Source organism: Gossypium hirsutum, chromosome A11 (assembly GCF_007990345.1).
Source record: "Gossypium hirsutum isolate 1008001.06 chromosome A11, Gossypium_hirsutum_v2.1, whole genome shotgun sequence".
In the NCBI taxonomy this organism is placed as follows: Eukaryota; Viridiplantae; Streptophyta; class Magnoliopsida; order Malvales; family Malvaceae; genus Gossypium; species Gossypium hirsutum.
In genome coordinates, this window is record NC_053434.1 from 6,612,734 (window position 1) to 6,640,601 (window position 27,868).

At 31.6% G+C, this 27,868-nt stretch overlaps 3 protein-coding genes across 4 annotated transcripts; 2 read left to right on the top strand and 1 right to left on the bottom strand.

Annotated features, from left to right (window-relative positions):
- The first annotated feature begins 3,924 nt into the window (after positions 1–3,924).
- Positions 3,925–9,400, top strand: LOC107924610 (deoxynucleoside triphosphate triphosphohydrolase SAMHD1 homolog). The gene is made up of 19 exons (XM_016855140.2): positions 3,925–4,151; positions 4,481–4,518; positions 4,600–4,622; positions 5,259–5,365; positions 5,437–5,488; positions 5,568–5,652; positions 5,869–5,959; positions 6,298–6,336; positions 6,480–6,547; positions 6,631–6,693; positions 6,822–6,877; positions 6,973–7,046; positions 7,196–7,288; positions 7,383–7,484; positions 7,621–7,701; positions 7,814–7,902; positions 8,032–8,047; positions 8,787–8,897; positions 8,998–9,400. Exons 1-19 carry the CDS (start codon positions 4,029–4,031, stop codon positions 9,097–9,099), a joined length of 1,413 nt encoding a protein of 470 aa, XP_016710629.2. The 5' UTR covers positions 3,925–4,028; the 3' UTR covers positions 9,100–9,400.
- Positions 9,401–13,045: 3,645 nt separating this feature from the next.
- Positions 13,046–17,866, top strand: LOC107924336 (serine/threonine-protein kinase STY13). Of its 2 annotated transcripts, XM_016854733.2 has the most exons (6): positions 13,046–13,606; positions 14,790–14,911; positions 15,801–15,997; positions 16,142–16,316; positions 16,851–16,985; positions 17,481–17,866. In XM_016854733.2, exons 1-6 carry the CDS (start codon positions 13,291–13,293, stop codon positions 17,685–17,687), a joined length of 1,152 nt encoding a protein of 383 aa, XP_016710222.1. In that variant the 5' UTR covers positions 13,046–13,290; the 3' UTR covers positions 17,688–17,866. The 2 variants fall into 2 exon arrangements, with proteins under 2 accessions (XP_016710222.1, XP_016710223.1); XM_016854734.2 differs by lacking the exon at positions 16,851–16,985 and having other exon boundaries at positions 13,048–13,606.
- Positions 17,867–18,186: 320 nt separating this feature from the next.
- Positions 18,187–26,590, bottom strand: LOC107924335 (imidazole glycerol phosphate synthase hisHF, chloroplastic). Its single transcript, XM_016854732.2, has 19 exons — positions 25,940–26,590; positions 25,771–25,859; positions 25,061–25,155; positions 23,715–23,818; positions 23,240–23,409; positions 22,999–23,113; positions 22,522–22,577; positions 22,392–22,430; positions 22,125–22,223; positions 21,808–21,870; positions 21,628–21,690; positions 21,436–21,518; positions 21,165–21,273; positions 21,003–21,056; positions 20,475–20,562; positions 20,253–20,290; positions 19,004–19,109; positions 18,580–18,746; positions 18,187–18,482 (listed from the first exon to the last, which is right to left on the bottom strand). The coding sequence occupies exons 1-19, from the start codon at positions 26,109–26,111 to the stop codon at positions 18,423–18,425; spliced, it is 1,770 nt and encodes a 589-aa protein (XP_016710221.1). The 5' UTR covers positions 26,112–26,590; the 3' UTR covers positions 18,187–18,422.
- Positions 26,591–27,868: the final 1,278 nt, after the last annotated feature.

Genomic DNA, 27,868 nt, shown 5'->3' on the forward strand with positions numbered 1-27,868 from the left:
ACCCTCCCTTAAAAATTAGAAAGTGTAATTAAGGTGTTTCAATTAAACCCAATTCGGTGAGACCCGCCAATTATAATGGTTAACCAAACATATCATGATTGTGTAATTACAAATAATTACACACAAATTTAATTACTAGTCGGACACTAACTAAATAAAATTATAAGGAAATTTAAAAAATCACCTTAGGTGAAATTTAGAAAATGAAATTGCGCTATTAAACTACCCTCTTGAAATTACTTACAAATTATAAAATTCTTCAAAATATTTACCCAAATAAATAGATTCATTTTTAGAATTTTGAAAACATTGATATAAATAAAATTCCTCTTACAAATTTCTCACCTAAACAAAAAAATTGCTATGTGACATTTTTAGAGATGATGTGTAAATTTCCTTAAAACTAAACAATTTTAACATGGAATTTATATAAAAAATAACTATTTTAAATATAAAAAGAGAATTTATTTTATTTGAATTAAAACTCAAATTTCCCAAATTTGAGAAGAACCCTAATCTTGGTTGCCTTTGTAGCTTGAAGCATTCATTGTGAATCCAACAACAAATTGTCCCATAGCCCCTAACATTTTTCACATAAATTTCTATCAATCTTTTCCTGCAACCTCAAAGTAAGAGAAGAGCAAAAATGGTGAAAGTGAAAATATATGATTGCTAAGAGATATGGCAAATTTTCAATGAGACACTTGTTAGTTATTGTTTACCGATTGTGTACGAGTTCTACACTAACCTTCTGGAAGCAAGTTAAAATACAAGTTTTGTAATAAAGAAGAAAGTGCATTTCGATCCTTAGACTATTAGGAAATAAGAACTTCCAATGGTTGAGCATTGTGTGTGTACTAAGTTAATTAATTATGAGGTAAATATGAATGTGGTTTGATGTGCTGACTCAAGGGTGTGGGGTAGTATTTACGTATGCCAATAATACAATCCATTCAACGAATCCTTTTCTGGAGGTAAAGATATAACTACAGTTCATTAATCATCACATATTTTTGTCAAAGCAAAATAATGAGTTGAAACGTTGAGTTTACCCTCTACTTTTTTTTTTATATTTTGGTTGGACGTATATAGACATTGGACAGTTACTGAATGAGCAAATGCATATTCATGCAAAGTCTGTACAAAATAGTTTATTTGTCTGATTACTGAGTTGTATTTTGAAGCCAAAGTCTAATTACGACCTAATGAAGCTATGACTCGTCTTAACAAATCAATTGACAAATATATTATTTATAATATCTTCCAAGGTGATCTCAAAAATATTAATACAAAGACATTAAATCAATTACACCTATGGTTGAAAAAATTGGGAAGAAGTTTGTATAGAGGTTTTGACTATTGAAGCATCACAACCTTTTTCATTTGAACAAGCTCCCCTAGACTTATCTTCAAATCCATGAGTAGCTTAATAAAGTTAAATTTGTCATATCTTATGGATATGCTACAAAATTTGAAAAAAAAATCGAGATTTCCGATGCTCATCGCACAGAGAATGAGAAGAAGATCCACAATTTCGTTGTCAAATGGTGAAAATTTCGAGAAAAGATTCCACAAATTATCTAGTGTTGATGTCTTCTCCCTTTGGACCGGATAGGGAGTACCCACCACCCGATGTACCCACACATGAGGATGATGATGAAGATGTTGGTCCAATCTTACTTGAATTGTTTACAAATTTATGCGATGATTTTTTTTTTTGTAAAACCATGTTTCTGCCATGTTTCTTAGTACTTTGGATAGAAGATGTTAAATAAGTTGAGATCTTATTATTTATTCCAAAATTTATATCATTGAAAAAATGAATTCCATAATTGTACTCATATATTATTGGCGACAGTAAATTTGATCGAATAAAATTCAAATTAAAAGGAGTAGATTATGATTTTCTTTAAACAACCATTTGGATGATAAAAATGTCGTCGGGATGGTTATCAAGCTATTAAGGGGAAAGAATAATGAAATCATGATTTTGGTATAAAAAAAATCGAAGAACTTAACAATATTTATAAAGTTACACCAAATTCCTGAAGCTTTATACCAAATTTTTTAAAGCTACACCAAAATTTCTGTAGTTTCCTTATTGATCAACATAATATTTTAGTGTATCAAAAATTTTAAGGATTTATCAATTTTTTCAGTATCCCATACTCGATCAACTCAACTCAATATTTTGATATATCGAAGTTTCTAAGCTTATATCAAAATTTTTAAGGCTACATAAAAATTTTAAGATTTTATCAAAATTTCTAATGATTTACAAAATTTCTAAAAGTATACCTATATTTCTAAAGTTTTCCTTTGTGGCCTGGAGTACTTAATCAACTCAATATTTTAATATATTAAAATTCTTAAGATTATACCAAAAATTTTAAGGTTATACAAAAATTTATAATGATTAAGCAAAATTTATAGGAATTTATTAATATTTCTAAAGTTAGTTAAGCTGCTGTTATAATCTTCAAGATAATTAATAATTTTTATAGTTTGTATATACATTTACAATTTTTAGATTATTATTTATATTATTTATGTATATTATATATAAAGCGATTGACTGAGTTGGTGTCACGAGTCAACTCGACACTAATTCAACTGAAAAATTATTAAAATATTCTTATTTTAAAGGCAATCATCATATTTTCATATTTTTATATAATCTTCAAATAAAACAATTAAAAAAAGATTATTTGAAAATGGAACAAAAAACTGACAAATTCATGTAAAAAGCCTTTGTAACTCCACTAATAATATTTCTTGATATATTTTTTTATAAATATATATTTAATATAAATTATTTTTGTTCAATCGCATGGTGGGTGTGATAAAATCTATAAGTTATTGTTTCTTTACCATTTCAACCAAAATTTTACTTTAATATTTTTGTATATTTAAATGTTATTACACAAATTGCTCCACCTTCATTGTTTTTATATCTATACTTATACTATTATTTAAGTGTGTACTTGAATTTATGTCAAGGTATTTAGTATCGTACTGGTGAGCGAACAATTTTTCTACTAGTACCAGTACATACCAATATCATTATATTTTGGTGTACCGTTTTAGATTCATTGTTATTTTTAATATATATATAATATAATATATATTTAAATAAATATGTAGACAACAATTCGTATATTAAAATATTATTTGAAGAACTATATACTGAGCATTATATAGGATTTATATAATTTATTTAAATAATAATTATTTAAAGAAAAGTAAATCTATATATTTCAATTAACAATTTCCATTTAAAATTGAAATTTGTAATATATTAAAATAAAATTGTGTTTAAATTATTTAAAATTTGTTTTATAGATAAAAATAAAAATAGAAAAAATAAAGTTGCGACAATTTGAGCTTGTGTACCTTATTGTATGTATATAATTTGATTGAATCGGTGCAATAAATTAACTCGATATCGATTTAAGATTGATGATAACATCAAAAATTTAATTTAATTTTTTTATTTTAGTAACGCACATATTTCATATGTTATTATTAATTAATTTTAAATAATAAATTTAATTATTTATTGTATGTTATTTTTAAATTTTCATTTATATTATAAATTTATAGTTTTTTTGATGTATTTCTAATAAATTTTAGAACTTTTAATAACTTTTTATTTTTTAAAAAGTTTTAACGGTTACATTATCTTGCCACTCAATCCAAATTAAAGAGGTCAGAAACTTTAGGAAAAAAATTAATTTTAAGAACTTTGCTGATTATTAATTTTCAATATAAATCTCAATTATACGTTTGTTTTTATTATTATTAAGAACTCAATTGAATTCATTTATTTATTTTACTATTGTTTTTTTTAACCATTTAAGCCAAATATGAAATAACGGAAGGAAACTTTATTTGCGCTTGCGTTCCAGCATTAGTTATACAAAATCCCTTATATTTGGACATTCTTGCCGACCTTTTCACTTGGCCTAAAATTCCTCCAAGCACGTTTTTTTGGTTATACGTTTTTCTCGTCCACTTTCTCAAAGGAAATGGGCGCTTACTGTGATGAAAATCTCTCTTTCTCTCCGGCTTGTAATTTGTCTCCATCTCACGACCTCCGGCTCTCCAAACACGTCCACGACAACGTTCACGGCAACATTTATCTCGATCCCGTATTTCATTTTCTCTCTCCCATTTTTCCTTTTACTTTTACTTTTTTTTTTCTCATTTTCAATGTTTGTTTTAGCGAAGTGCCCTAAATGTAAGTACAAAAATTCGACAGAAATGTTATGTTTGATTCTTAATTTGGAATTGTGATTTTTTTCACAGTTTCCATATGCTAAATCAGAACTCACAGTAATATTGTGCTTTTATTTTTGTTTTTCTTTCTTCGTTGACTGGAGACTGAGAGCGAAGACTACAACAGTAGCTGAGTTTTGCTCTTTTGATTTTTGTGTGTGATTATAGTAATTATTATTTTTAATTTTCTGTCCGGTCGCAGCTCTCTTTGAAGTTTATTGACACCGAGCAATTTCAAAGGTAAGTCTGTACTTTTATTTTATTATTGGTTTAGCTTCAATTCAGATCTCATTTATTGTTTTTTCGATTTTTATGATACAGGCTCCGTGAGCTGAAACAACTTGGTAAAGTTAATTTTCATGTTCTTTTTCCACTTTTTTTTTCTGTGAGAATGGGTGTTTAGGAACTGTGAATTGTCTTGAAATATATGCGGTTGAGATGGTTGATTTATTATCACGCATGCAATATATATCACTGTCGTGACAAGTTTTTATAGGATATATTTGAAATGGTTACGAATTTATATCCCTGTTACATGGAAAAGTAGGAACTTTTATGATCTTTCAACTCTTTATCTATGTTTTTATATGGGATGATGAATATATCACATGCTTCAGAAAAGGATAAACGTGGTGAAAAATATCGATTCACTATAAAATTGATTTGAGAACTGGCCGCTTGGCCTCTATCCTATAGTAAAAGTATCTGTTTTTTACATTTATTTATTAGCAAACAACAGTGATATTATGTTTTATTTTGTTGTTTTTTGTCAGTTGCATTTACTGCTGTTGGTAAAATAGGATTCTCTTCATAGGATCTTAGTTTCTTCACTTGTATTAGACTCAACAATGGCTTGCATTGCATTGGTGTTGATTTTACCTAAATTTATACAAGGTTTATTTTATTTAATTTGCTATAATTCACTGAGCTCACATGTAAGGCCGTAACTTGCTGATTGGCTAACTATTAATATGTTTCAGGATTGGCACACCTGGTTTATCCAGGGGCCGTACATTCCAGGTTTGAGCATTCTCTTGGTGTGTATTGGCTTGCGGGTGAAGCTATCCAAAAGCTCAAAACTTATCAGGTATAGAGCTGTTTTTCTCTTGTTACAATCTACCATGTTTTATTTATATATACTAAGATCCTTTTGTGTAGGGTTTGGAGCTTGGTATTGATCGATTTGATGTTCAAGCAGTGAAAGTTGCAGGTAAAAGCTTGTGTTCCCGAAAGGTGCTTCTCATTTCAATTGAATTGGGTCTTTATAGATTTTGTTCCTCCAATTTCAGGACTTTTACATGATGTAGGCCACGGACCTTTTAGCCACTTGTTTGAACGGGAATTTCTCCCCAAAGTTCTTAATAGCTTCAAATGGTAAATGTTGAATATTTTTATATGATGCATTATTAACTTCTAATCTTAAAAAAATTGATCACCCAGTGATTCCTCGTGTATGTTCCAGTCTGATGACTTTTGCATAAAATGATATTTGATAGTTGATCAGTACTTACTTTTCTTTTTGGCTTAGGTAATGTTAGGGGTTGAAAAACATGGTTTTCATCCATTTAACATCATATCTGTATTTTCTAGGGCTCATGAGCAAATGTCAGCAGATCTGATTGATCATATTGTTGATGTGCACCATATCGATGTTGAATCTGAGATGATTGAAAGAGTCAAGGTAAGCTGATTTTATTAGGAGTTTGTTCATACACAATCTTTCTGCCTTTCCTGGTCCTGATGTTGCAAATATTCCCAAATAAACCTAGAAGTGTGAGGGGCTAGATACTAATAAATCCTATGTTTTTGAATTCTGAGCCGTACTTAACCTTATGATTTCTTTCTTTAATTCTCTATTTGTAGCTAGTAAGCAGAACTAGAAACTTTCCTGATGACTACCTTTTTATTTTCTTCCTCCATATATCCTAATAATTTCTGCTTGCAACTTTTGCTTTGCTCTGATCCTTATGTTTATGATAAGAATTAATTTTGATCCATGTTCGTTTATTTATTTTCCAGGAAATGATACTAGCTAGCTCTGAGTTTGCACTGCCAAAAGTAAGTGTTTTGTTTCTAACACCCATTTTGTAGGGCACATTTTGATCACTGGATTTTTTATATTTTGCTCCGGTATGAAGTACAGACATTCTTTGTTTCTTTGCTTTATCTAACACATACACTATTTTGTGCTTACTTTGAAGAGTGCAAAGGAGAAGCAATTCTTATATGATATTGTTGCAAATGGTCGGAATGGAATTGATGTGGATAAGTAAGTGAAACTTAATTATTTGTCTACATTGTCCTTCCAGTTTGAATAAAAGAATTTTACAGCATGAAATTTTACTTGTGTAGGTTTGATTACATTGTCCGCGACAGTCGAGCTTGTGGCCTAGGATGCAGCTTTGATTTCCACAGGTTTTTGTTAAATCTTCCTAGGCATTTAGCTTATAGTTTCCGTTATCAATAAATGTATTAAAAAGCAAAAGAATAAAAGTTAGAAGATTTCTTTTGCCAGCATTATATACATGCTACACCACCTGCAGGTTGATGGAGACTATGCGAGTTTTGGGTGATGAGATCTGCTATCGTGCTAAAGACTGTTAGTATCATCTGTTTCATTTGCTTGCAAAATACATGTTCAGTTCTTTTAGTGTTTTTTTACTCCTTAATAATGGTAATGGGTGCTCGTGCTAGATCTTAGCATCCACAAGTTATTTGCTACTCGTGCTGATCTTTATCGAACTGTGTACACCCACTCTAAAGTGAAGGTATTCACAGAGTTAACTCTGGGTTCTACATTGTCTCATTCAAACGTCTTTTTTACATTTTTGTTTTTTCTCCTCTTTTTCGTTTGTGTAATTAGTTGTGGAGGACTTCTTATCTGAAGTGGCGAGGTCTGATTTCATTTTTATTGCAGGCTGTTGAGCTAATGGTAGTAGATGCTCTTTTAAAAGCTAATAGTTATCTAGAAATCTCTTCTTCCATTCAGGATCCTTCTGAGTACTGGAAGGTTGGACAACATGCTTGCCATTCTTTTGAGTTGCTAAAAATTTGGAGTCCAAATGTATAACAAGCTCTGCATTCTATTCTTTCTTTGAATGCAGCTAGATGACACAATAATCAAAACTATCGAGACAGCACCAGATGAAGAACTCCGAGAATCTAGAGATTTGATTCTGCGCATTCGTAGGAGAAATTTGTATCAGGTGGAAAACCTTTGCATACTTTCACTTCATTTTTGTGTTTTGATCATGGTAGCATGCAAACAAACATTTTTTATTTTTTATTTTTAAATATGTGAAAGGCGAAACTTACTGTATACTGTGTTATTTTCTGTGGCAGTTCTGTAACGAGTATTCAGTTCCAAAAGACCAATTGGAACATTTCAAAGACGTCACTGCACAAGACATCGCTTGTTCCCAGGTCTGTTGTGATTTTTTTTTTCCATTGACATTTGCATGATCTTATGCATCTGTTCTTAGCTAAACAATTGAATAGTCTCCAATACTGATACAAGGCAATTTTATTTTAATAGAAAAATGGAGTACTGCTGCAAGAAAATGATATTGCTGTTAGCAATGTCAGGATTGATTTGACTCGTGGAAAGCAAAATCCTCTCGAAAGGTATCATGAGCTGTTTATGCTCAATTTGAAGAGGCAAATATTTTCCTAGTTTTTCTAGGTTTCATCTTTGACTATTGTTTTTGATGCTTTTTTTTCTTGTTCATTTTTGTTTCATTTCTACTATTGCAGCATCAACTTTTTCAAGGTACTGAAAATCACTTACCTTGATTTTATTTTTTATTTTTCCTGTTTGTCTGGCTTTGTGGCCTAAAATGTAAGGTACTCACCTTATCCTTTTACTTGCTCTACATTCATGCCTAAACTTAAACATTGAATTTCATTCTGCTTCTGGAAGAAGAAAACCTAGGCTGGATGGTTATTGACATTTGAAATGATTCAATTTCACTTCCCTAACTGAAGAAGAAAATGCTAGGCTGGATGGTTATTGACAATTGAGATTTCTATTTGGTTTCTGTCAATAATGGGTTTCCTTTTTATTTTTCTGTTATTTTTCCATCATATTTTGACTGTTGGATAGTAGTAAATATACAGGAGATACTATTAGCATATGTGATAAAATTGTGCTGCCTTTTCAATGGTGATGCAAACATAAAAGTTTGACCTATATTAGCTACTTAAGAGAGGAAATTCCGCACTATGTTGCTCTGATTCTTCATTTTGCTTAAGTACCCGTGTCTGGTGTATATCTGGATATGCAGTATAGAATATGATCCTCCAAAGACTCTCATAATGCATAGAAATCTTAAAAAAGAATTAAACATACTTGTGTAGGACATAAACTTGTGTTCAGGTGTCTACACTTATTCGAGCCTGAGTAACATAGATTCCTAAATTATGTAGTCTGGATCCTGATACTGTTTTAGGCATTTTGAGTCGTTTCCTTTGTATGTACAAGTTTCTGACAGGATTAATTATCTGGCCAGGATTATGAGAGTCAGGAGAAGTTCCCCATACCACATGAACGCATCAGTCACTTGCTGCCCACATCTTATCAGGATATGATAGTGAGAGTGTATTCGAAGAAACCTGAATTGGTTGGTGAATCCAAATGAAATTATTATTTCCTTGTTATATTTCTCTTTTCCATTATGTTTGTAACAATAGTTTGTTCCTTTTGATTGGACTCATGAACAGGTAGCAGCTGTCTCTGAGGCATTCGAAAATTTTCAACTAAAAATCTACGGAGTTAAAGCTCAAGTGCATGCTACACCTGAGAAGAAGAAACGGCGCTTTTAAGGCTGCATGGTGTTGATTGTTTCTCCTTGTTACTTCTTTTTTCTCCAAAATATATATAGATTATATTTTCATTTGCCACACGGAAAGTAAATGCAGTTCAAAAGTTATACTACTAGATTGTTGTTATGATAAAAGCCATTCTAGTTTTCACTCAACTTGAAAGACAGAATCATAGTGTCATCAAATGAACCGTTTTGTAAAGTTGGTCATTTGCTTTTTGGCGTTTTGGGTGAGAAATATTTGTTTTTTACTTTTGAACTGAATTTATAATTGCCTTGAAAAAGTTCAAGTTTTTGAGCTATCAAACTTGCTGCTTCCAATATGATGCTTTTATTAATGTCTACAGGGTTTATGGAGTGTTGTATATTTTACGCACTGCACTTTATAAATCAAGTTCTCACATTGCACCTTTAGCATATGATTATTTTTTTGGTTGAGCACTTTGAGCTTGACAAATATAAGCACAACATCCAGTTGATAGAGTGAAAGTTCCAAGGTAGGTTGAAAATGCCAATATCTGATAAATTTCAGTGAATGGCATGGCGCACTTTAGAGAAGTAGGTTTCTTCCTTTTGCCAGGTAAGAGCATACAAATGTTGACAGAATGGCACACTCTTTATCTAATTCTATGTTAATTTCTTCATGATGTATGCAGAGAAAACTCCGAGCGGTAATTGTTACAATTCTGGATAGCAACATCGTACCAATCTTGGTTTGATATACTTGTATTGCTTCAGTAGATTGGAACACAGAGTTCTGCCATCAAAGGAACTCGACAAGAGCATATATATGGTAAGTACTTAGATTCAGGACGGGTATAGTATATAAGTTTGTGCCTGACTTGGAATATTTTCAAAATTTTAAATCAAATCTTATACCTATGTTCGAATATGTCGGCACAAGTGTTGGATACAAGTCCTTTGAAAAACCAAAGGTTTTGGATACATAGGGTACTACTATTGTTATGTTATTTTATTGAATATATGTTCGGTTCCTTTTTTCCTTATTCATTTTGATTATATGATTGTGTATTCTTGTTTTGGGCAAAGTATTACATATATGTCTAGTAAAAGGAGTCATGGAAAGTTTGACGCTTGGGGAAAGGATAAGGCTGTGGAGCCACCCTGGTAGGCGGTGGCTGGTCCCTAATTAATTTCCCAGTTACGCCGAGGAAAATTGGTGAGACAATTAGGGGCCTCTTCCCTGGCGGTGAATCTATGACTCCCCTTCCAGGCCCCTCCATAAAAAAAAACCCTACTGTTTCTTTTTGATGTTTTGCTTAATTAGGTTGCATTAAGTCAATAAAGGTGAAACTTCACGTGCTTCATGAGGTTTGAGCTTGCCATTAATTAGTGATAAAACTCATGGGAAAGATAATGGTTTAGGGGTCACTTTCCATTTTTAATTTTCTTTGTTTTATCCCGATCTGCCGCACTTGTTATTACATCCTCAAAGGGCTTGAGCTATATTTCCTGTAGACAATGGTAAAATCAGATCCGTTTTTACCAATTTTACCCTGAATATATGGAATTATTTTTTAAAGTTAGAAACCGTTTCAGTAAATATATTGATTGGGTTAGAGTCATTTATCAATTGAATTCCAAATTTATTTTTTTTAAATATATTTTATACAAAATATAAGTACATAAGAATTTGAATCTAAAAGGTTATAATTTTCAATATACTAATTTTATCATTTAAAATATGATTTTATTTTTATTTATATATTTTTTATAAATATATTTATTATATAAATTTTAGTGAGACATAATTTAGTATGTATTTCATTTCTTTGTCGGTCTTGACCTTGTTGAAATCATCATTATATTTTAAATGATGATTTCTTTTTTGAACAAAATATTTAATTACTTTAATGACTTATTTTTAATTAAGAGAAGAAAATTTTTGCTTTTTTTAAAGGAGCTTTATTTTTACAAGAATTTTTAAATTTTTATTAACTATTCTTTATTTTATGTTTAATTATTATAAAATTTTTCTTTTATTACCTTACTAATCAAACAAAGCATTAAATTATGACAAAAGTAAATTTATTTCATAAAAGAAATTATAACAAGGCAATAAACCAATTAAGATTAGATATTTTGTAAAATCCATTAAAATATAAGGTGAAATCCACATATATAAAGTGATGGCTACTTATATATTATAATCTTTAAATGTTATTGGATAATTGCGGTATTCTAAATGAAAGAAGATAAAATTAATCCAAGCAACCATACTTGCTAGAGACTATAGATTGTTTAACTATACTATTAATATTAATAAAATAATTGATTGAGTTGATATCACGAATTAATCAGATATGAGATAATTAGACACCAATTTAAATAGAAAAATTACAAAAATATCCTATAATTAGAATAAATAACATTATTCAAGGGATTTTAATCTATTTTACTTTTAAAAAACTAATAAAAAATTTAGATATGATTGGATTTGATCCCGTGATATTGGCATTAATAAAGTCTTAATTTATTAAAATTTTATTTTAATATGATGTTCTTAATCTGTGTTCTAAATATGTAGTTTTCACACCACATGCGACAAAATTTCTAGCTATAAGAATTAGAGATGAGATTGTCATTTAATTTTATTTTATTTTTACAAGAAGGGTTATTTATTTTTCTTTTAAAAATCATTTTTAAATTAAATAATTTTAATTTTTTTATTTTCAAGAAATTGTTAAGAAAGATAGTCACAAACTTCGAACATAAACCATAAAATTAGACATAAAAATACTAAAAAAATTAAAAAAATTCTTTTAAATAAATACATCCAAACAATTCTAACATAAACATCAAATTTTAATTTAATTTCAAAATTTACAAATTAAAATCAATTAGAGCTACAAATGAAGAGAGTATTGGACTAACAATTCAAATTTATTCATTTGTATTTGTTTATTAAACTAATTAAACAAACATAAATAAGACTTTCAGTTATGTTGGCTTAAAACTTAAATAAATCATATACAGCTTTCAATTATAATATAGTTAACAACATTACTCGCGTGTTTCTTTTATTTATTTATGATATGAAAATGGATATGTTGAATTAAATTTAATTCGTTTAGAAACCTTTGATTGAGTTAGAGCACCAATTTAATTAAAATAATTTATTATTTTTTACAAAATTATATTATTATAAAGATATTTTTATCTTTTAAAAATATTTAAATAAAATGAATAAAATCCTATGTATGATTATATTTAAACTTAAGACACATTGTTTTTTAAAAAAAAATTCACTATCACTTATTTAATTCAACAATATCTCTTCAAGATTTAAACTTAAACCGAAAAATAAATCACACTTAAATACATTTAAACTTACATTTTTTAGATGTAATAATGGTTCCAATTGAACTAAGGCTTAATCAGTCTCAACATTATTATTTTAGTCAAAATTTTAGTAAAATTTAGGACAAACTACACCCATGGTCTAATTTTTTTTCTTGGTTTAATCACTCTAAATAAAATAATTGTGTGAACTGTCACTGCATTTAAAATTTTCGTTTCCTTTTAACAAATTGCTAATGTGGCACATTAGCACAATAAGTAACTGACACGTGTCATTTTTTGGTTGACTTTTAGCTAAAGTTTAGTGACTTCCGTATAATTAGTCAAAAAAAATTTCCCCTAAATTTTACAGGGAGATTCCTAAACTTTAATCAAAAGTCAACAAAAAAATATTATATGCCAATTACTTAATGGGCTAACGTGCAACGTTAGCAATCCATTAAAAGAAAATAAAAATTTTAAATGTAGTGGCAATTCGCACAATTATCTTATTTAGAGTGATCAAATTGAAAACAAAAATTAGAGTGACTAAAATAGGATTGACCCTTTTTTAGAGTGACCATAGGTGTATTTTACCCTAAATTTTAATATATATATATAAAATAAGTTACAACTTAACTTGTATAACCGTTGCGTATACCATCTTTGAAGGGGCAGTTTAGTTTCACTTACAAGCACAACCAAACAAAAACAATTTAAGGGTACACTTGACCGTGAATCCCACACCATTAATTACTAGTTTTTAGTACGTTTTAAACAGAGACCCAGAACTAGAAATAGCTCAAACCAAGTGAACAAAAGCCAAGAAAAAGGTTTCCAAAGTCCTTTTGTTTGTACTTTAAGAGTGAAGTTTTTGATTTTGGTTGAGAAGATGAAGGAGAGAAGCGAGAGTGGTGGTGGAGGGTACGTAAGAGCTGATCAGATAGATTTGAAGAGCTTGGATGAGCAACTTCAAAGGCATCACAGTAGAGCATGGTCATTGGAGAATAACAGGAATGGGAAAGAGGAAGGTGGGTTTGGCATCGGCGGAAGTGTTGGTGGTGGTGGACAATGGTTAAGGCCAAGCAACACTGTAAGAAGACAAGAATGGGAGATTGATCCTTCTAAGCTTATCATCAAAAGTGTCATTGCTCGTGGTTCTTTTGGTACTGTTCACCGTGGTATTTATGATGGCCAAGATGTTGCTGGTATTTCACTTCTTCCTCCCATTTTTCTCTTCAACATATATGGCTGAGTCTTGTTGTTTAAAACACTAAGCTTTCCTCAAAATGACATTTTTTCTTCTTGTTGATCTAGAAACTAAAGCTTGTCACTCGTTTCTGTGAGAAACCCATTTTGAAATGAACTTTCTATGCATGATAAAATGTTACATAGGTATGTGCATTATGTTTATGCCTTCATGATTTGAAGGTCAAACAGTCCAAAATTTAAGGGTGTTTTGTAGCTTTAAAGTGTTAGTGAATCTAATATTTTAATGTTTCTATGTTCTTCAGCTTCTGTCTTGTTAATCTTTATTGCAACTGTTCCATTTATGTTGAGGAAAAATGCAGGTAAAGGGGAAAAGAAATCAAAACTTTGAAACTTCCATTTTAATAAGTTTTTTCCCCCTTGTTAATAGTAAGCAACAAGAAAGATCTATATGTTTGGGTTTATGAGATGGGAAATAATTCAGAAATGTAGTAAGCAAATCTTTCTGATTTTCACAAAGTAGTTTGTGATCAAAGCTTGTGGATCTAACTCCTGGAAATCCGTGATTCATGGGAGTTTTTCTTTTTAGGTGGAAGTTAGTTGCACTGCTGCAGCGACTTAAATGATGTTAATTCTTTATTTATTTAGTATCTCTAAACTTTCATGTGTCTTTATTTATTGTTGCTATGCATCCCATCTTTTATCTCTACTTTTTGGAGATAAAAAAGCTACAACATTAAAAGAGCCTCTCTCATTGACATTACCAAAAGCTGCCAAATGGACCTTATCTCATATACTAGAAAAAAAAAATAACACCCAAGGGTGTAGGTAGTGGCCCTGACCCCACTCTTGTACTCCAAAATTTTATGGATTTTTCATGTCAAAAAGTGATACAAGAACTCAAATTTTGATCCTTAAAAGAATTTATAATTTAATTACTTTTTTTATGTTTACCCCTAAATTACCACCCAAGTATTCTTCTATGAGCTTACATGGACTTAACTGTTGCATTAATCAATGAAGATATTTGGGACCCATATTGATCATAGGAACGATTTCTTTGGTATTTCTTTCATGATTCTCGGTTGTTTTTAATGTAAAATTATGTTTGGAAAATAGAATAAGAAGTTTAACTTTTGCTTTTGTATTTTCTAAATGTTTGTTTCTTGTATCATTGCTTAGTTAAACTTCTCGACTGGGGAGAAGAGGGCCATAGATCAGAGGCTGAAATAGCTTCACTTAGAGCAGCTTTTACACAAGAAGTTGTTGTATGGCACAAGCTTGATCATCCTAATGTAACAAAGGTATTCTTTCTTACATTACCTTTCTCATGTTTTCCCTTTATTTTTCGACATCTCTATTTCAGAGAAAAAGTAACAAACTAGTATGTTACTCTTGACTCTTCATTTTTCTTGAAATAACTATCTTTGACACTCATGTTTGAACATGCCTATGTCGAACACATACACACATCCTACACTCATATCCAAGCCCAAATAATATAAAACCCACTATGTTAAGCGTAAATGAAAGACACGAGTATATTCAATATTTTAAAAGTTTGTCCATGATGGTTTATGGAGTGATGTATACCTCCATCACCATGTCTAAATTTATGTCAGACACATTCTAAAAGAAAAATATAAAGAGTCCGAACAACTTAACTTATTTTATCTACTTAAACTTGGTTGTTTAAACTTAAGAACATAAACATTTAGTAAATTTTTTCTCAAGGGTTGAAGCAACACCAGGTTCGAACAAGTTTAGGAATTTTATTTCCCCCAAATTCTCTTGATTTTAGGATATTACTATCTCTTATTCTACTCATTTATGTATGTCAACTTGCTAATTAGGATGTTGACAAATGAGGGTATTATGCAATATCTTACGCTGACTGGAATAATTACAATGTAATATGGGCATTTGGTCATTACAAAGTGTGAGGCCAGTCAAAGGCTCATTAAATGATTACTATGCTACTCTAACACGATTCAAGTGTCAGATATGGATGTGTCATATATATATATAATTTCTAGTTTTTTTCATGCATTTGAAGGATCTTTGCAGGGTTATATTTTTTATAGCCATGACAGGGTATAAGTTGGATATTGATACTTCAAGCAAAATGAAGACTCAAAGAATCATAAGGTGATTATATTCAAGTTTAATCTGTGTGTTAAATATCTCATGCAGTTTATAGGGGCGACAATGGGGTCATCAGAGCTGAACCTACAAACGGAAAATGGTCATATAGGCATGCCAAGTAATGTTTGTTGTGTTGTTGTTGAATATTGTCCTGGGGGTGCACTGAAATCTTACCTGATAAAGAATCGAAGAAGGAAGTTGGCCTTTAAAGTAGTTGTTCAGTTGGCACTCGATCTTGCACGAGGGTCAGATTCCAGAGCCTTATCGATATCGATTTTATTCTTATAAATCTACAAATATATGGATCATCTTCAGTGTGTATATTGTAGTGAACATTAAGTACCCAGATCATTTTGTGTTAACATTTTTTGTTTGATGTACTTTATTAGGTTGAGTTATCTTCACTCTAAGAAGATTGTCCATAGAGATGTCAAAACTGAAAACATGCTTCTGGACAAGACGCGGACTCTGAAAATTGCTGATTTTGGTGTTGCCCGACTAGAGGCATCGAATCCAAATGACATGACTGGAGAGACTGGAACACTTGGTTACATGGCACCAGAGGTATACTTACAGCCAATATGCTTTCTTTGAGATTTGCAGTTATTCTAGCTTGTGAATGGCTTGTTTTGGATTACGGTTTCCTCAAGATTTTAAAAGGGATTTTGAACTTTTCTAATTTGAATTTATGGGCTGAGGGAAACATGTATCATATATGAAAGAATATGTTATTCTAACTCAGATGAGTGTTGGACTTGAGTGATGGATATAAATACTTGAAGAAAAATGAAAAGTCGGGCAACATAAATGGCAGTAAGATAGTTCAGGCATTTTATTTCTTCCTTGAATTATCAAAATGCAGGGTCTTCAATCTGAATTATGGGCAAGATGGCTAACCCTAAACCCTTGAAACTATTTACTTTTCTTTGAGGGGAAAAGAAGAAAAATAATTTAGGTGTTTGTGTTCTCAAAACTTTATGTTCATGCGGACAGACATTGTTAATTTAGCTATGGTTGAATGGAGATTATATGCCGATTACTTTTCAGCATTATCTAATCTTTATGTTCTTACATTGATGAATTTTGAGATTCGAGCAGGTCCTTAATGGCAATCCTTACAATAGAAAGTGTGATGTGTATAGTTTTGGTATATGTTTGTGGGAGATATACTGCTGTGACATGCCATATCCGGATCTTAGCTTCTCAGAAGTCACATCTGCTGTTGTCCGCCAGGTAAATTAGTCTATCCATAATAATTTTCTTGGCTCCAAAAACCTGTATCAGGTAAGAGTGCCGGATATGGATGTGTCCAGGTATGTTTAATTATTTTTTTCCCTAAGTTATTCCATGTATTTGAAGGTTCTTGGATAGTTATATCCTGCACCTATATCTAGATACATTTCAAACACGTATACTAAAAATGAGAGTCGGAGCAACAAAGGAACAAACTATAAACTGAGATGATTCTATGACAATCGGACGTATATTACCTGGACTTCTTATTTTCTAGAGTATTCGGATATGGGTATAAAAGTATGATCATACAAATTTATACAAAGACTGAAAAAATTAAACATTACCTGAATTCGATATCACTCCGAGTGTGGATAACATAGCTCATGGGAGTACTCCTTTGTACTTTTTTCCTACTCCTGAAAGTTATAAAGATATTTGAGAAATTATCTAAACTAAAAGACGGATGATGACATTAAACTTTTTAAACTACAGAATCTGAGGCCAGAGATACCTCGTTGCTGTCCAAGTTCGCTTGCAAATGTGATGAAAAGATGCTGGGATGCAAACCCCGACAGACGGCCAGAGATGGATGAAGTGGTGTCAATGTTAGAGGGTATAGACACATCCAAGGGAGGAGGGATGATCCCACATGATCAACCTCAGGGTTGTTTGTGTTTTAGGAGATATAGGGGACCTTGACATTTTTACCCTTTCCCCATTGACTTGAATTAAAAAAAGCTTTCAGGGATTGTTCCAATTTATTAATGTTATATATATATAGGAGGAACTGTGGTGTTTATTATTTAGTAAAAAATCTTTGATGTGTAGTTCCTCCATCCCAACTTCCAGTAATCCAGCCCCCACGTTCCTCTGGTTCAGCTAATCATGTGATAATCAAGTGCCTTGTGTTGACACCAGCGGCAGGCAATAAAATTGATAATATATACACATATTTATATACATATTAGAGGACAAAAGTACCTAATGATGACAATGAATAATAACACTCTTGAATATTATATTTGAATCTGTTTTAAATTTGATCCGAACAATAGTAGTGTTAGATATCCAAATCTATTATTTGGATTATCTTTATTAATAAAAATATTATTGGATATCAGATATCATTTTCTTTCCACTGTTCAACCTTTTTTATATATCCTCCTATTTTTCAACTCTATCAAACACACCAAAAAAGTTAGTTTAACATTAACATTCACAATTACCAATCCATGGAATGGTTCACACTCACAAACATTCTAACTCATGATAAATACATTTGCGACCAAAAAGAAAAAATTGAAATCAATCCCAGAACAGCAAGATGCAATAAAACATTCAAAACAGGTAAGATTTGAAGTTTGCACATCTTTACTTACTCCTGAGTTTAGGAACAAAATTTCAAGGTCCTAATCGACACAATAAGAAACATGGTCATATCCTTACTTCAATGCCTTCCTTCAACAAGTGTGCTTTTACAGACTGAATGGGCACCTAAAACCCAATGAACCGAAGGAATGTAATCAAAATTTAATCTCATTCATCAAACTGGAAGACCCTGAAACTGTAAAAAAAAAATAATAATAATTACCTCCTTCCGATGGAAAATGCCAGCAGCAAGAGCAGCTGATGCATTTGTTTTCATGAATACCTCTGAGAAGTGTTCAACAGCACCAGCACCGCTACTTGCAATTACAGGGATGCTGACAGCATCAGATATCAGCTTTATTAAATCAATATCAAACCCTTTTCCTTGACCTGTAAAGTCAGCAAGTAGGCATTAAAACAAATATAAGAAGAATAAACCAAATCTCTACTAGGTTAAACAGAATATCACAACTATATAATAATACATCTCCTACCATTTAATCAGAGAAAAGCTGGCATACTCCGATAGCATATTGTCAATAGCACTTAACCACTGGTTATAAATGTAAATAAAAGACTATTGACATAATTTTCAAAACAGAGACTATTGACAGGCAAATTATGAGTGACGAGGAAGTTATTTATACCGTCGCAATCAATGCAGTTCAACAGTATTTCTCCAGCTCCCAGTTCTTCAACAACTTTCGCAAGCTCGTAAGCTCCAATTGATCGCCCTTCTCGCCCACCATTAACCTTAGGAACATAAAGCCATTTAAACTACACGTAAATTAAAAGAATTTTGAAATATATGCAACAAACTAATGATTATTTAATCATTATGTATTGTTTATAAACATATTAAGCAACTAAACAATCTCCAGGAATGTAACGTGATTCATGTCGTTACAGTTAAAATGCAAAATGATAATATTTTATCTGGGTGTATGGTTGAGGCAGGCAGTGGCTATTGTGATGCAAAGGATAAATTCTCAATTTCTTGGTTTTAGTATTTGGATACCATTAAAGACAACATTTCAGGTGCAGTGTCATGTAAGGTTTGCATGTTGAGCTATGCAAGATATTTCTTTGTTGGTGTGCTTGAACTTGCACTTGAACCTTAGAATAGTTTCAGTTTGTGATGCTATTGTTCGTTATAGCATTGCATTATATTGCACCTTCAAGCTAATTGCCTTTTCCTATCTCGGCATTTCTTTTGTTATGCTTGCACATTCAGATTTCACAGAATATTCAGGATTTTATATGATCATCACAAGCTTAACACATAGGCCTCCATTTTTTCTTTTTCTTTCTTTCCCTCGACTCTCTTCATTCGTCACTGTGTTAAGACTTTTCATTTTCCTGAAAGTGTCTAACACATAATCAAATATGGGTATGGGGTGCGATCTTCCAGATGTTCTGTGGAACATAGAACAAAGAGAGATTACTTGTATTGGACACATCTTATGAGACATTTATCCCTGAGCCTGATTAACATAGGTTCTCCATGCTCATGGTCAAGATCTGATCTGATGGCACCTCTTCATGTGTTTTCTGTCTTCTCTTATCCTCTTTAAGCACATACACAATCCTTTTCCTTTTTTTTTTTTTGGGGGGGGGGGGCTACTTAAGCCAATGGTCGCCCACTGATCGGCAAAAACATAATTGTGATAACGTGAATGGGTATAAGATGCATTTGAATCCTAGGTTTTAAGTACACTTTTTGATTGGTTATTAGTGTTTGATGAGCTTTTTTTTGGTTTTACAAGAGGTATTTGCTTGCTTTGAATAAGATTTAATTTTTATGATTAGTTAATGCATACATCTAGTTTAAAAAGTTAGTCTAGATAAATGCTTTATCAAAGATCATGCAAAAAGGTAGGGAGCAAGGAAACCTACTGTACACTGATACCAAGCATATTCTTCTCCATTTGGACCTAAACACAAGAAAAGACATGTTCTAATCAATGATTCTTGTGAAATCTAAAAAAAGGGTAAACATTCTCAGGAAATGTCTCGAGAAAATTTTTTATCTTCTGTTCACACACGGCAAGATTTCCAATGGAAAAAATGCAAACTCTCAGACATTGGTAAAAGCAAAAACAGTAAAATCCTTATTACCTGGTTTTGGGACCCGTATGGTCTTGAACTGCACATCATTAGGACCTTGAACATACACCCTACGAGGATCAATGCTTACAACCACTGCCTGTCAAATAAACATTCAATTAACTCAAAAAAATTCACTCTAGATAATCAAGTGGCCAAAATGATAAATCAAAATTTGGCTTACAAGTAATAGCAAAAATTAGCATCATGGGTATAGGGTATGTATAACCTTCTAAAGATCCTCTAAATACATAGAAACAAATTAAACATACTGTTTTGGACACGAGATTGTATTTGACACACCCGAGTCAGGTAATATGGTTGAAAACTCTCTTCAAACCATCTACAACTTGTAAGCTTTCATTTGTTCTTTAATATTTATTTTTCCTCTAAAGAATTTTTTTTTTTTTGTCATTTTATAGCAAATGACAAGTAACAAGCGGAAAAAACTTCAGAATGAGACCATGGAAGATTAACAAAATATACATGGATGCATGTTTGTGTCAGTGCCAACACATCAAAAACAAGATCAGCAATCACCTGATTTCCATAAACTTTAGAAATTTGTTCTAAGCTGCTCTTTCCTGTCTTTACCTGAAAGAAGCATTTGCAGAACTATTAGTAGTTACACCTATGCTTGTATAACCATCTTAACTCCACATGTTATAAGTTGTAAAGTTTTAATGAGGTTGTATTGCATACTTTGGTTTTTATATATTCTTCTGCTGCATAAACTGCATCACTTCCAATTGATATTTTATCAGCCCCGGACCTAAAATACTCTGAAGCAACTTCCAAACTAGAATAGTACCTGAAAATCAATATACATTTATATACAAAATTGTGCCAGTTAATTACACAAAGATCACTGAAAACAGTATCAGGAAATGCCTCATAAATCATTTGAACAGAGATTAAGTCTTTAATTGTAAGATATATGAAAACTAGATTACTGTAGAAAATAGAGGCAGACCTGCCATTTGCATCAGTAAAATCCCGTATACCACCTCCAACTGTTAGCGGGACAAAAACATTTTCTGATGTGTGCCTTAATACCTGCAAAGCATGGAAATTGATATAAAGATACGTATTTTAAATATATAAACACTAAAGAATAAATTAAAAATGCTATGTCAAAATATGTTTATAATTAAAAGTGAAAAACCTGCAACATTGGTAAATCGCCTAATGGGAAATCACGGAATCCAGTAATGTTCAAAAAGCTGACCTGAAATTTGAAATACAGAAGAATCAATAATTCAGAGTATAAAAGAAACTCCAGAGAGGCTAAATGACTACTGATATTGCAATATAAACAGAAAAATTCTCAAAGCTATAAGCATACCTCATCGGCCCCATCTTTGTAATACTGTCCAGCAAGCTCTACTGGCTTACCAAGGTTTCTCACCTATAAAGTTTTTGATGAGTTAAAACAGCATCCAAATCCAAGTATTAATATATAGGAGATCAAGAAGAAAACTATCAAACAAACATAATTTAACTCTAATATACTCTCATATCTAAGGGCACATCCATTTTTGTCATTTATGGTATCATGATGCATTGGTAGGCAAAATTAAAAATTTAATTTAGGCCTCCGCCAATCCAAAACTAAGATCAACGAGATCATGGAATTAGAGCAATGTATGATCTCTCACTCACCTCATTCTCTTTTGTCTGCTCTCTTACATCATACTGGTCTCCTTTAGTTACAACAAGATCCCCTTTATCATTTGTTCTAACATCAAGACAAGCGATCACCTGAATGAAAAAATATCTCAGGTAAAAGCCATATGAACCACAAAATCAAACAGAAAATATCAATAGTTCTAATCTAGAGCTATGTAATTAAAATCTATCCAAAAGTGAAGCATAGAAAATAAAATCAAGAAAAACATGCAAAATAGTTCGAGATTCAGAAGCTATTACCCTCTTAGCAAGTTTTGAAGCTTTCCCCTGAGTAGGCTTCTGAGTCAAGCAAATCATTCAGATTGTTAAATGGATGAGTAAAGGTTGAAAAAAAATGCTAGATGAATTAAACCAATGACACAAAGACTACCTTTGAACCTTGTGATTTAGGATTTAGGAACCTTCTCAATACAGAAAGACCAACATCTGAAACAATTTTATCAATGAATCAATTGTCAATGAACAGGTAAGCTCTTATTGTCTGACATTTGTTCATGACAACAAGAAGGAGGAGAAGAAGGAGGAGAAACTTGTTCAACAATCAGATGGACCAAATAATTACGTTGGAAAAAAATATGAACCAACTTCCTAAGTCAGGACAAACACCTTCAAAATTCTGCTTTTGATGATCGTCATGTACTCATGTTGATATCATAAATAGGATTATATTATTATTATTATTTCACAAACACAGAAACCTAGGAGATGCCAATCTTAGAGGGAAACATTGTTAAATAGAGATATGCATGTGAACGAGCCATTCCCAGGCCAACAAGAAGAAACTTGCGCAATATGAAATTTGAAACATGCAATGAAAAAATAACTACTAAGAGCACAAATATCTTGCCTCCACTCTTCTCTGGATGGAACTGAACTGCATGCACATTTCCCCTTCTAATAGATGCTATAAAATCATCACCGTAATTGCATGTAGATGAAACCCATTCTTTATTATCATTGGACTACAAAGAAAATGAGAAAATAGATTACCAAAGATCACGAGGTATGATTATTAGAAGCTTTTGCAATAGGCACATTAATGAGCAAGTGTTACAAAATAATGACGAGGCAGACAAAAAAGAGAATACCGGCATGGCACGATAAGAGTGAACAAAGTAGACATGGCGATCTCCAATGTCGTCCAAAATTTCAGAGTCTTTTGCAATTTGCAAGGCGTTCCAGCCAATATGGGGCACTCTAAAACCATTCAAAGAGTTAAACCGCCCAACCACACCAGGGATCAAGCCGAGGCCATTCACTGAAACAAATGCACCATGGAATCAAGCTGAAAAGTTAAAAACTAGAGAATAAATGAAAACATATACAAAGAAAATATCCAAAAAAATTTCATTTGCAAAAGGAACACTAATTGTTTTTCCTTTTTTATCCTGCCGATCCTTCTTCTTCATGTGCTACATAATCTAACATAACATACATTCAGGAAAGCAGTATGACATATTTTCTACCAGCGAAGAAACTTTATCAAGTCCTAATCATTAAAATCATATATACATAGGTCTTTCAAAATTTTACAAAAAAAAATGGAGTTGTTTGAAAATTGACCTGGTCCATTCTCTTCACTAGACTCAAAAAGTAGTTGAAGTCCAAGACAAATGCCTAGAAATGGGCGATCGTTTTCTATATAGGTACATAGTGCTTCAGCCATCCTGCAGAAAATGACAAATGGAAACTTCCAAGCTGACAATTTTCACTAAGTTATTAAAATTGAGTTAAATAAAAGAGATAATTAGTCATCATTAAAAAGATTGTACGAATAAAATTTTCAGTCAACTACAAAGTGGTATATTGTTCGAATTTTTCTTTGAATTTTATTAGTGATACTAAATAGATTAATTGCAGTTTTACAAGCCACTGGCAAAATAATATAAAGACCCCATGGTTTGCCAATCAACTTTCAAAAGCTCAAGGATCATCCAATCAGATTTGATCTCTGAATGGTTATGTATCTCTAGTTACAATAATTTGTAAGGGAAAAAAAGAAAAAAAAAAAAAAGAACAAGTTACTAGAGAACTCTCTCACAAAGGAGTGTCCCCAAAGCCATTTGACACACGCAACTAAGAAAAATAATTAAAGAATCGAAATCACTGAAAAGTACACAAATACAAGGATGATGATCAGAATAAGGCCTTTATAACTTCCACAACAAATCCAACGGAATTGGAAAAGAAGAAGATACTGACGAACAAATTCTGCACAGCTCCCACAAGAAAACAGAAGCAAGTTCTAAAGAATGCAGTCTCTAAAAGGAAGACCAAATTCTCTAGAGCTCCCACAATAAATTGCTTTCTCATTTTGTCCGACTAATAAGATCAAATCACTTTATTCAAGAAAAAAGTCATGAAGACCTTTGAAACAAGCTTCTAGAAAACAAGGAGAAAAAGAATTTTCTTATTCAAGAATTAGCAAAGAATATGATCATATTTCTAATTAGAAAAATTTATTATTTTGACTCCAGCTTCTTTCCACCTTGATTTCAACTCAAAATTTATATGCACAAGACAACTGGAGTAAAAGAAATGTGAATATCAGTATCATGACAACTGAAATTATCAACCATTTCTAAGCTTAGACCTATGATCTAAGATAGCCATATGATTCTGGTTTTGACAATTTTCTTAACTGAATTCTTCAAATAGATGAAGTAAAAAAGAAGAAGAGACAAAACCCTGAAGCCTCATACATAGGTTTCTTAGAAATCAGCCTAAAGTTCTTTAAATGGCACGTTCGCGGACCAAGAAGTATGCTAATGCAAGAAATTTTCTAATATTAGTTCTTCCACGTCCAAAATCCATGTATGGACAAATAGTTCAAATAGTAAGTTAAAATGACGAAAAAGGAACTGCTCTCAATAATTATTTTCATAAACGAAAGTAATAAAAACTAATACCCGGTCTTGGTCAATACATCCATGGCAGAAGCAAATGCCCCGACACCAGGAAAGATAAGGCGGTCTGCGTTCAAAATGTCTTTTGGAGTTCGCACCTTCATTTGAATTCAAAAGAAATAATACACCTATTACTTATTATGCATACTTCTTTGAAATGCAATTGAAACTAAATTGATACAAATCATAACATTCTTAAGATCATGCCACCACATACTTCATACAGAGGAAAAAAGAAAATTATAACAAAAACTCCCTATGAAATTTCATTTTTGCAGGAAACAGTTAGCAATGCTTAGCAAATATAAAAAAATAACATATTTTACTCGGACTCAAAATAAGTGTCCCATTCGTGTATGTATCCAATATGAGTATACTAAGTTTTTTTTTCCAAGTCTTTGAATATACTGGAGGAATCATACCCTATACTCATGTCTATGTGTGATTGTATTACATGAGTACTTTAGGAAAAGTGTGACTATCGGACATGAAGATCACAAGAACTATCAAAATGAAACAATTTTTTTATAGTTCAGCACCTCTGTTACTCTATCTAATAAAAATTTTATATTAGATTCTTATTCTAAATATAGACGCTACTCTGACAAAATTGAATGTAAACATTTAATCAATCTGAATAAAGTCTTGAACTTTTCAATAAATAAAAATAGTAATCAATTACAGAAAAAGAAAAGTAAGCTAAAATGACTTACATCCTCTATCTCGTAGCCAAGATATCGAATCGCATTCCTTACACTCCTAACATTTCCAGCTCCATAATCAAGCAACGTCACAACCGAACCTAAAAGAAAACCATTTTTTTTTAAATAGCACTTGGAGAACTAGAACTAGAACTATCGCCAAATTCATGAAAGGAAGTACCAGAACTGGAACCAGATGAAGCGCGGATTACAAGTTTTCTAGGAGATTTTGATTTTAGAGTATTGTTGTGATAGTTTTGGCGGAGTGTTATGATAGAAGATTGCGAAAGAGAAGAAAATGACAATGATTTTGACGCGGAGCTCGTAAAGGAAGCACATGCCACCCCCTCCATTGCAGAAAAGTGCACTTCAGCAAAGCAACTGTTTATGAATTGTTTAAGGCCTTGGAGGTGTTGAATTGAAAGACAAATTGACCCTGTCTACAACACCATCTTCAGGTAAGTGAAGATGTTTGCAGGAGAAATTTCGAGGAAGCGGCCGTCAAAGAAAACTCCAATGGCGGCAGCAGCAGCGGTGGCCGAGATTTTTTATGTTTTCCTTTTGGGAAGACGGCGATTGACGGTGAGGGAGTTCTTTGAGGTCCACGAGCGGAAAAAAGGAGCAAAGGAGGAGTTAATTTTAGGGTTAAACTTGGGTTTGTCGTTTTATCGGAAAGCTGTGAAAGTTTAAGGGGCTAAAAACAAGATCCAGTCATTTTGGAAACAGTTGAGTTGATAGATTATTCGATTAGAGTTAAAAGAAAAAAAAAAACTCGCTATTGCCTACTGAGAGAACAACGATGCTATGGCTGCGAAAAGGATGGGATTTAACTCACGTGCGATAGACTATGGTTAGGTCTTGCTGGCTAAAAGTTCAATCTGAATAATGCTATAGGTTATGAGTTGAATATATAACATTTTTAGTGAACGCTTATCAAGTACTTGTGTAATTGATATTGATATATATTTTTAATGAGAGATTTAACCATTGTTTAAATAAATTAAATTTTAGTGATACTAATTGAATCAATATTTTATAATTTTTTCATGTATTTGGACAATTATTATACATTCATATGTTATAATTTTAGTATTTAGATTTTCTTTTATTATCAATCTATTAACATAAAGATCTTTGTCATAGAGGTCCATCCTCACGTTCTTACCCAAGCTATAGTGACGTAGCCTTCTTGCTACTTCACTCGAAAGGCTCAACCTTTGAGTCTTCATCTGAGCATTATATTTTTGATACTCACAAAATTTGTAAAAAATATATTAAAAAGACATTTGATAACACACATCAATCTGTTACATCTAATAACTCACTTATTTTATTCATTCAAGTCAAATTAGTAATATTTTAAACTAACACTTATCACATTATCACAATGTTTATACTCAATAATTGGAGAGCTTGGGGCCTACATCTTACCCCTCTCTATCTATAAATGCTTTGATAAAAAAATAAAAATATTTTTAATTTCTCAAATCTAACAAATTTTCACATATTTTACGATGCGAATCACTTTCATTTTTACAATTTTCTGTATTTTTATTATGAGAACCTATCACTATATCTTATCAATATATTGTGTATTCAACTAAGTTATAAAAAATTGTGACAATTTATTTGAAACATTGATGAAAATTTCGTCATCAAATTTTGGTCAATGTTCGAAATCTAAAAATTCACCCCCATATAAACTATTGATTCAATTAATACCTCATTTAATTAATCTTTTTCTCACTATTCCGCCAAGGTTGAAACTTTTTTATCTCTTTTTTTTCCCTCGATCCTTTCACCATTTTCTCCTTTTTGATGTTCTCTTTTCCCTGTGGTAACCAAATCATTTACTCCCCAGCGCTATGAACGGTTTGCGTCTTTCGCCCACGCTAAATTTCATTTCTCTAGAAACCTAGATTGTATGCCCTGCCCCTTTCCCACTCTCCGCCATTCTTTACTCCAATCATTTTTGTTCAAATAGGATGATTTTTTCGCTAATTAGAAAAATAAATATGAAATTAAAAATATTTTAAAATAACACATCAGTAACAACTGTCTATTTTTTATTTGCTTAAAATGCCACATTTTAAATTTATGGGCCAAATTT

Coding starts and splice junctions, on each gene's coding strand:
- LOC107924336 (XM_016854733.2), top strand. CDS start 13,291: ATGAAGGAGAGAAGCGAGAGTGGTGGTGGAGGGTACGTAAGAGCTGAT. Junction 13,607..14,789: donor TGATGGCCAAGATGTTGCTG/GTATTTCACTTC, acceptor ATCATTGCTTAG/TTAAACTTCTCGACTGGGGA. Junction 16,317..16,850: donor TTGGTTACATGGCACCAGAG/GTATACTTACAG, acceptor AGATTCGAGCAG/GTCCTTAATGGCAATCCTTA.
- LOC107924610 (XM_016855140.2), top strand. CDS start 4,029: ATGGGCGCTTACTGTGATGAAAATCTCTCTTTCTCTCCGGCTTGTAAT. Junction 4,519..4,599: donor GACACCGAGCAATTTCAAAG/GTAAGTCTGTAC, acceptor TTTATGATACAG/GCTCCGTGAGCTGAAACAAC. Junction 8,898..8,997: donor ATTCGAAGAAACCTGAATTG/GTTGGTGAATCC, acceptor ACTCATGAACAG/GTAGCAGCTGTCTCTGAGGC.
- LOC107924335 (XM_016854732.2), bottom strand. CDS start 26,111: ATGGAGGGGGTGGCATGTGCTTCCTTTACGAGCTCCGCGTCAAAATCA. Junction 23,114..23,239: donor ACTCTTATCGTGCCATGCCG/GTATTCTCTTTT, acceptor TTTTCTTTGTAG/TCCAATGATAATAAAGAATG. Junction 21,871..22,124: donor AGCAGACAAAAGAGAATGAG/GTGAGTGAGAGA, acceptor AAAACTTTATAG/GTGAGAAACCTTGGTAAGCC.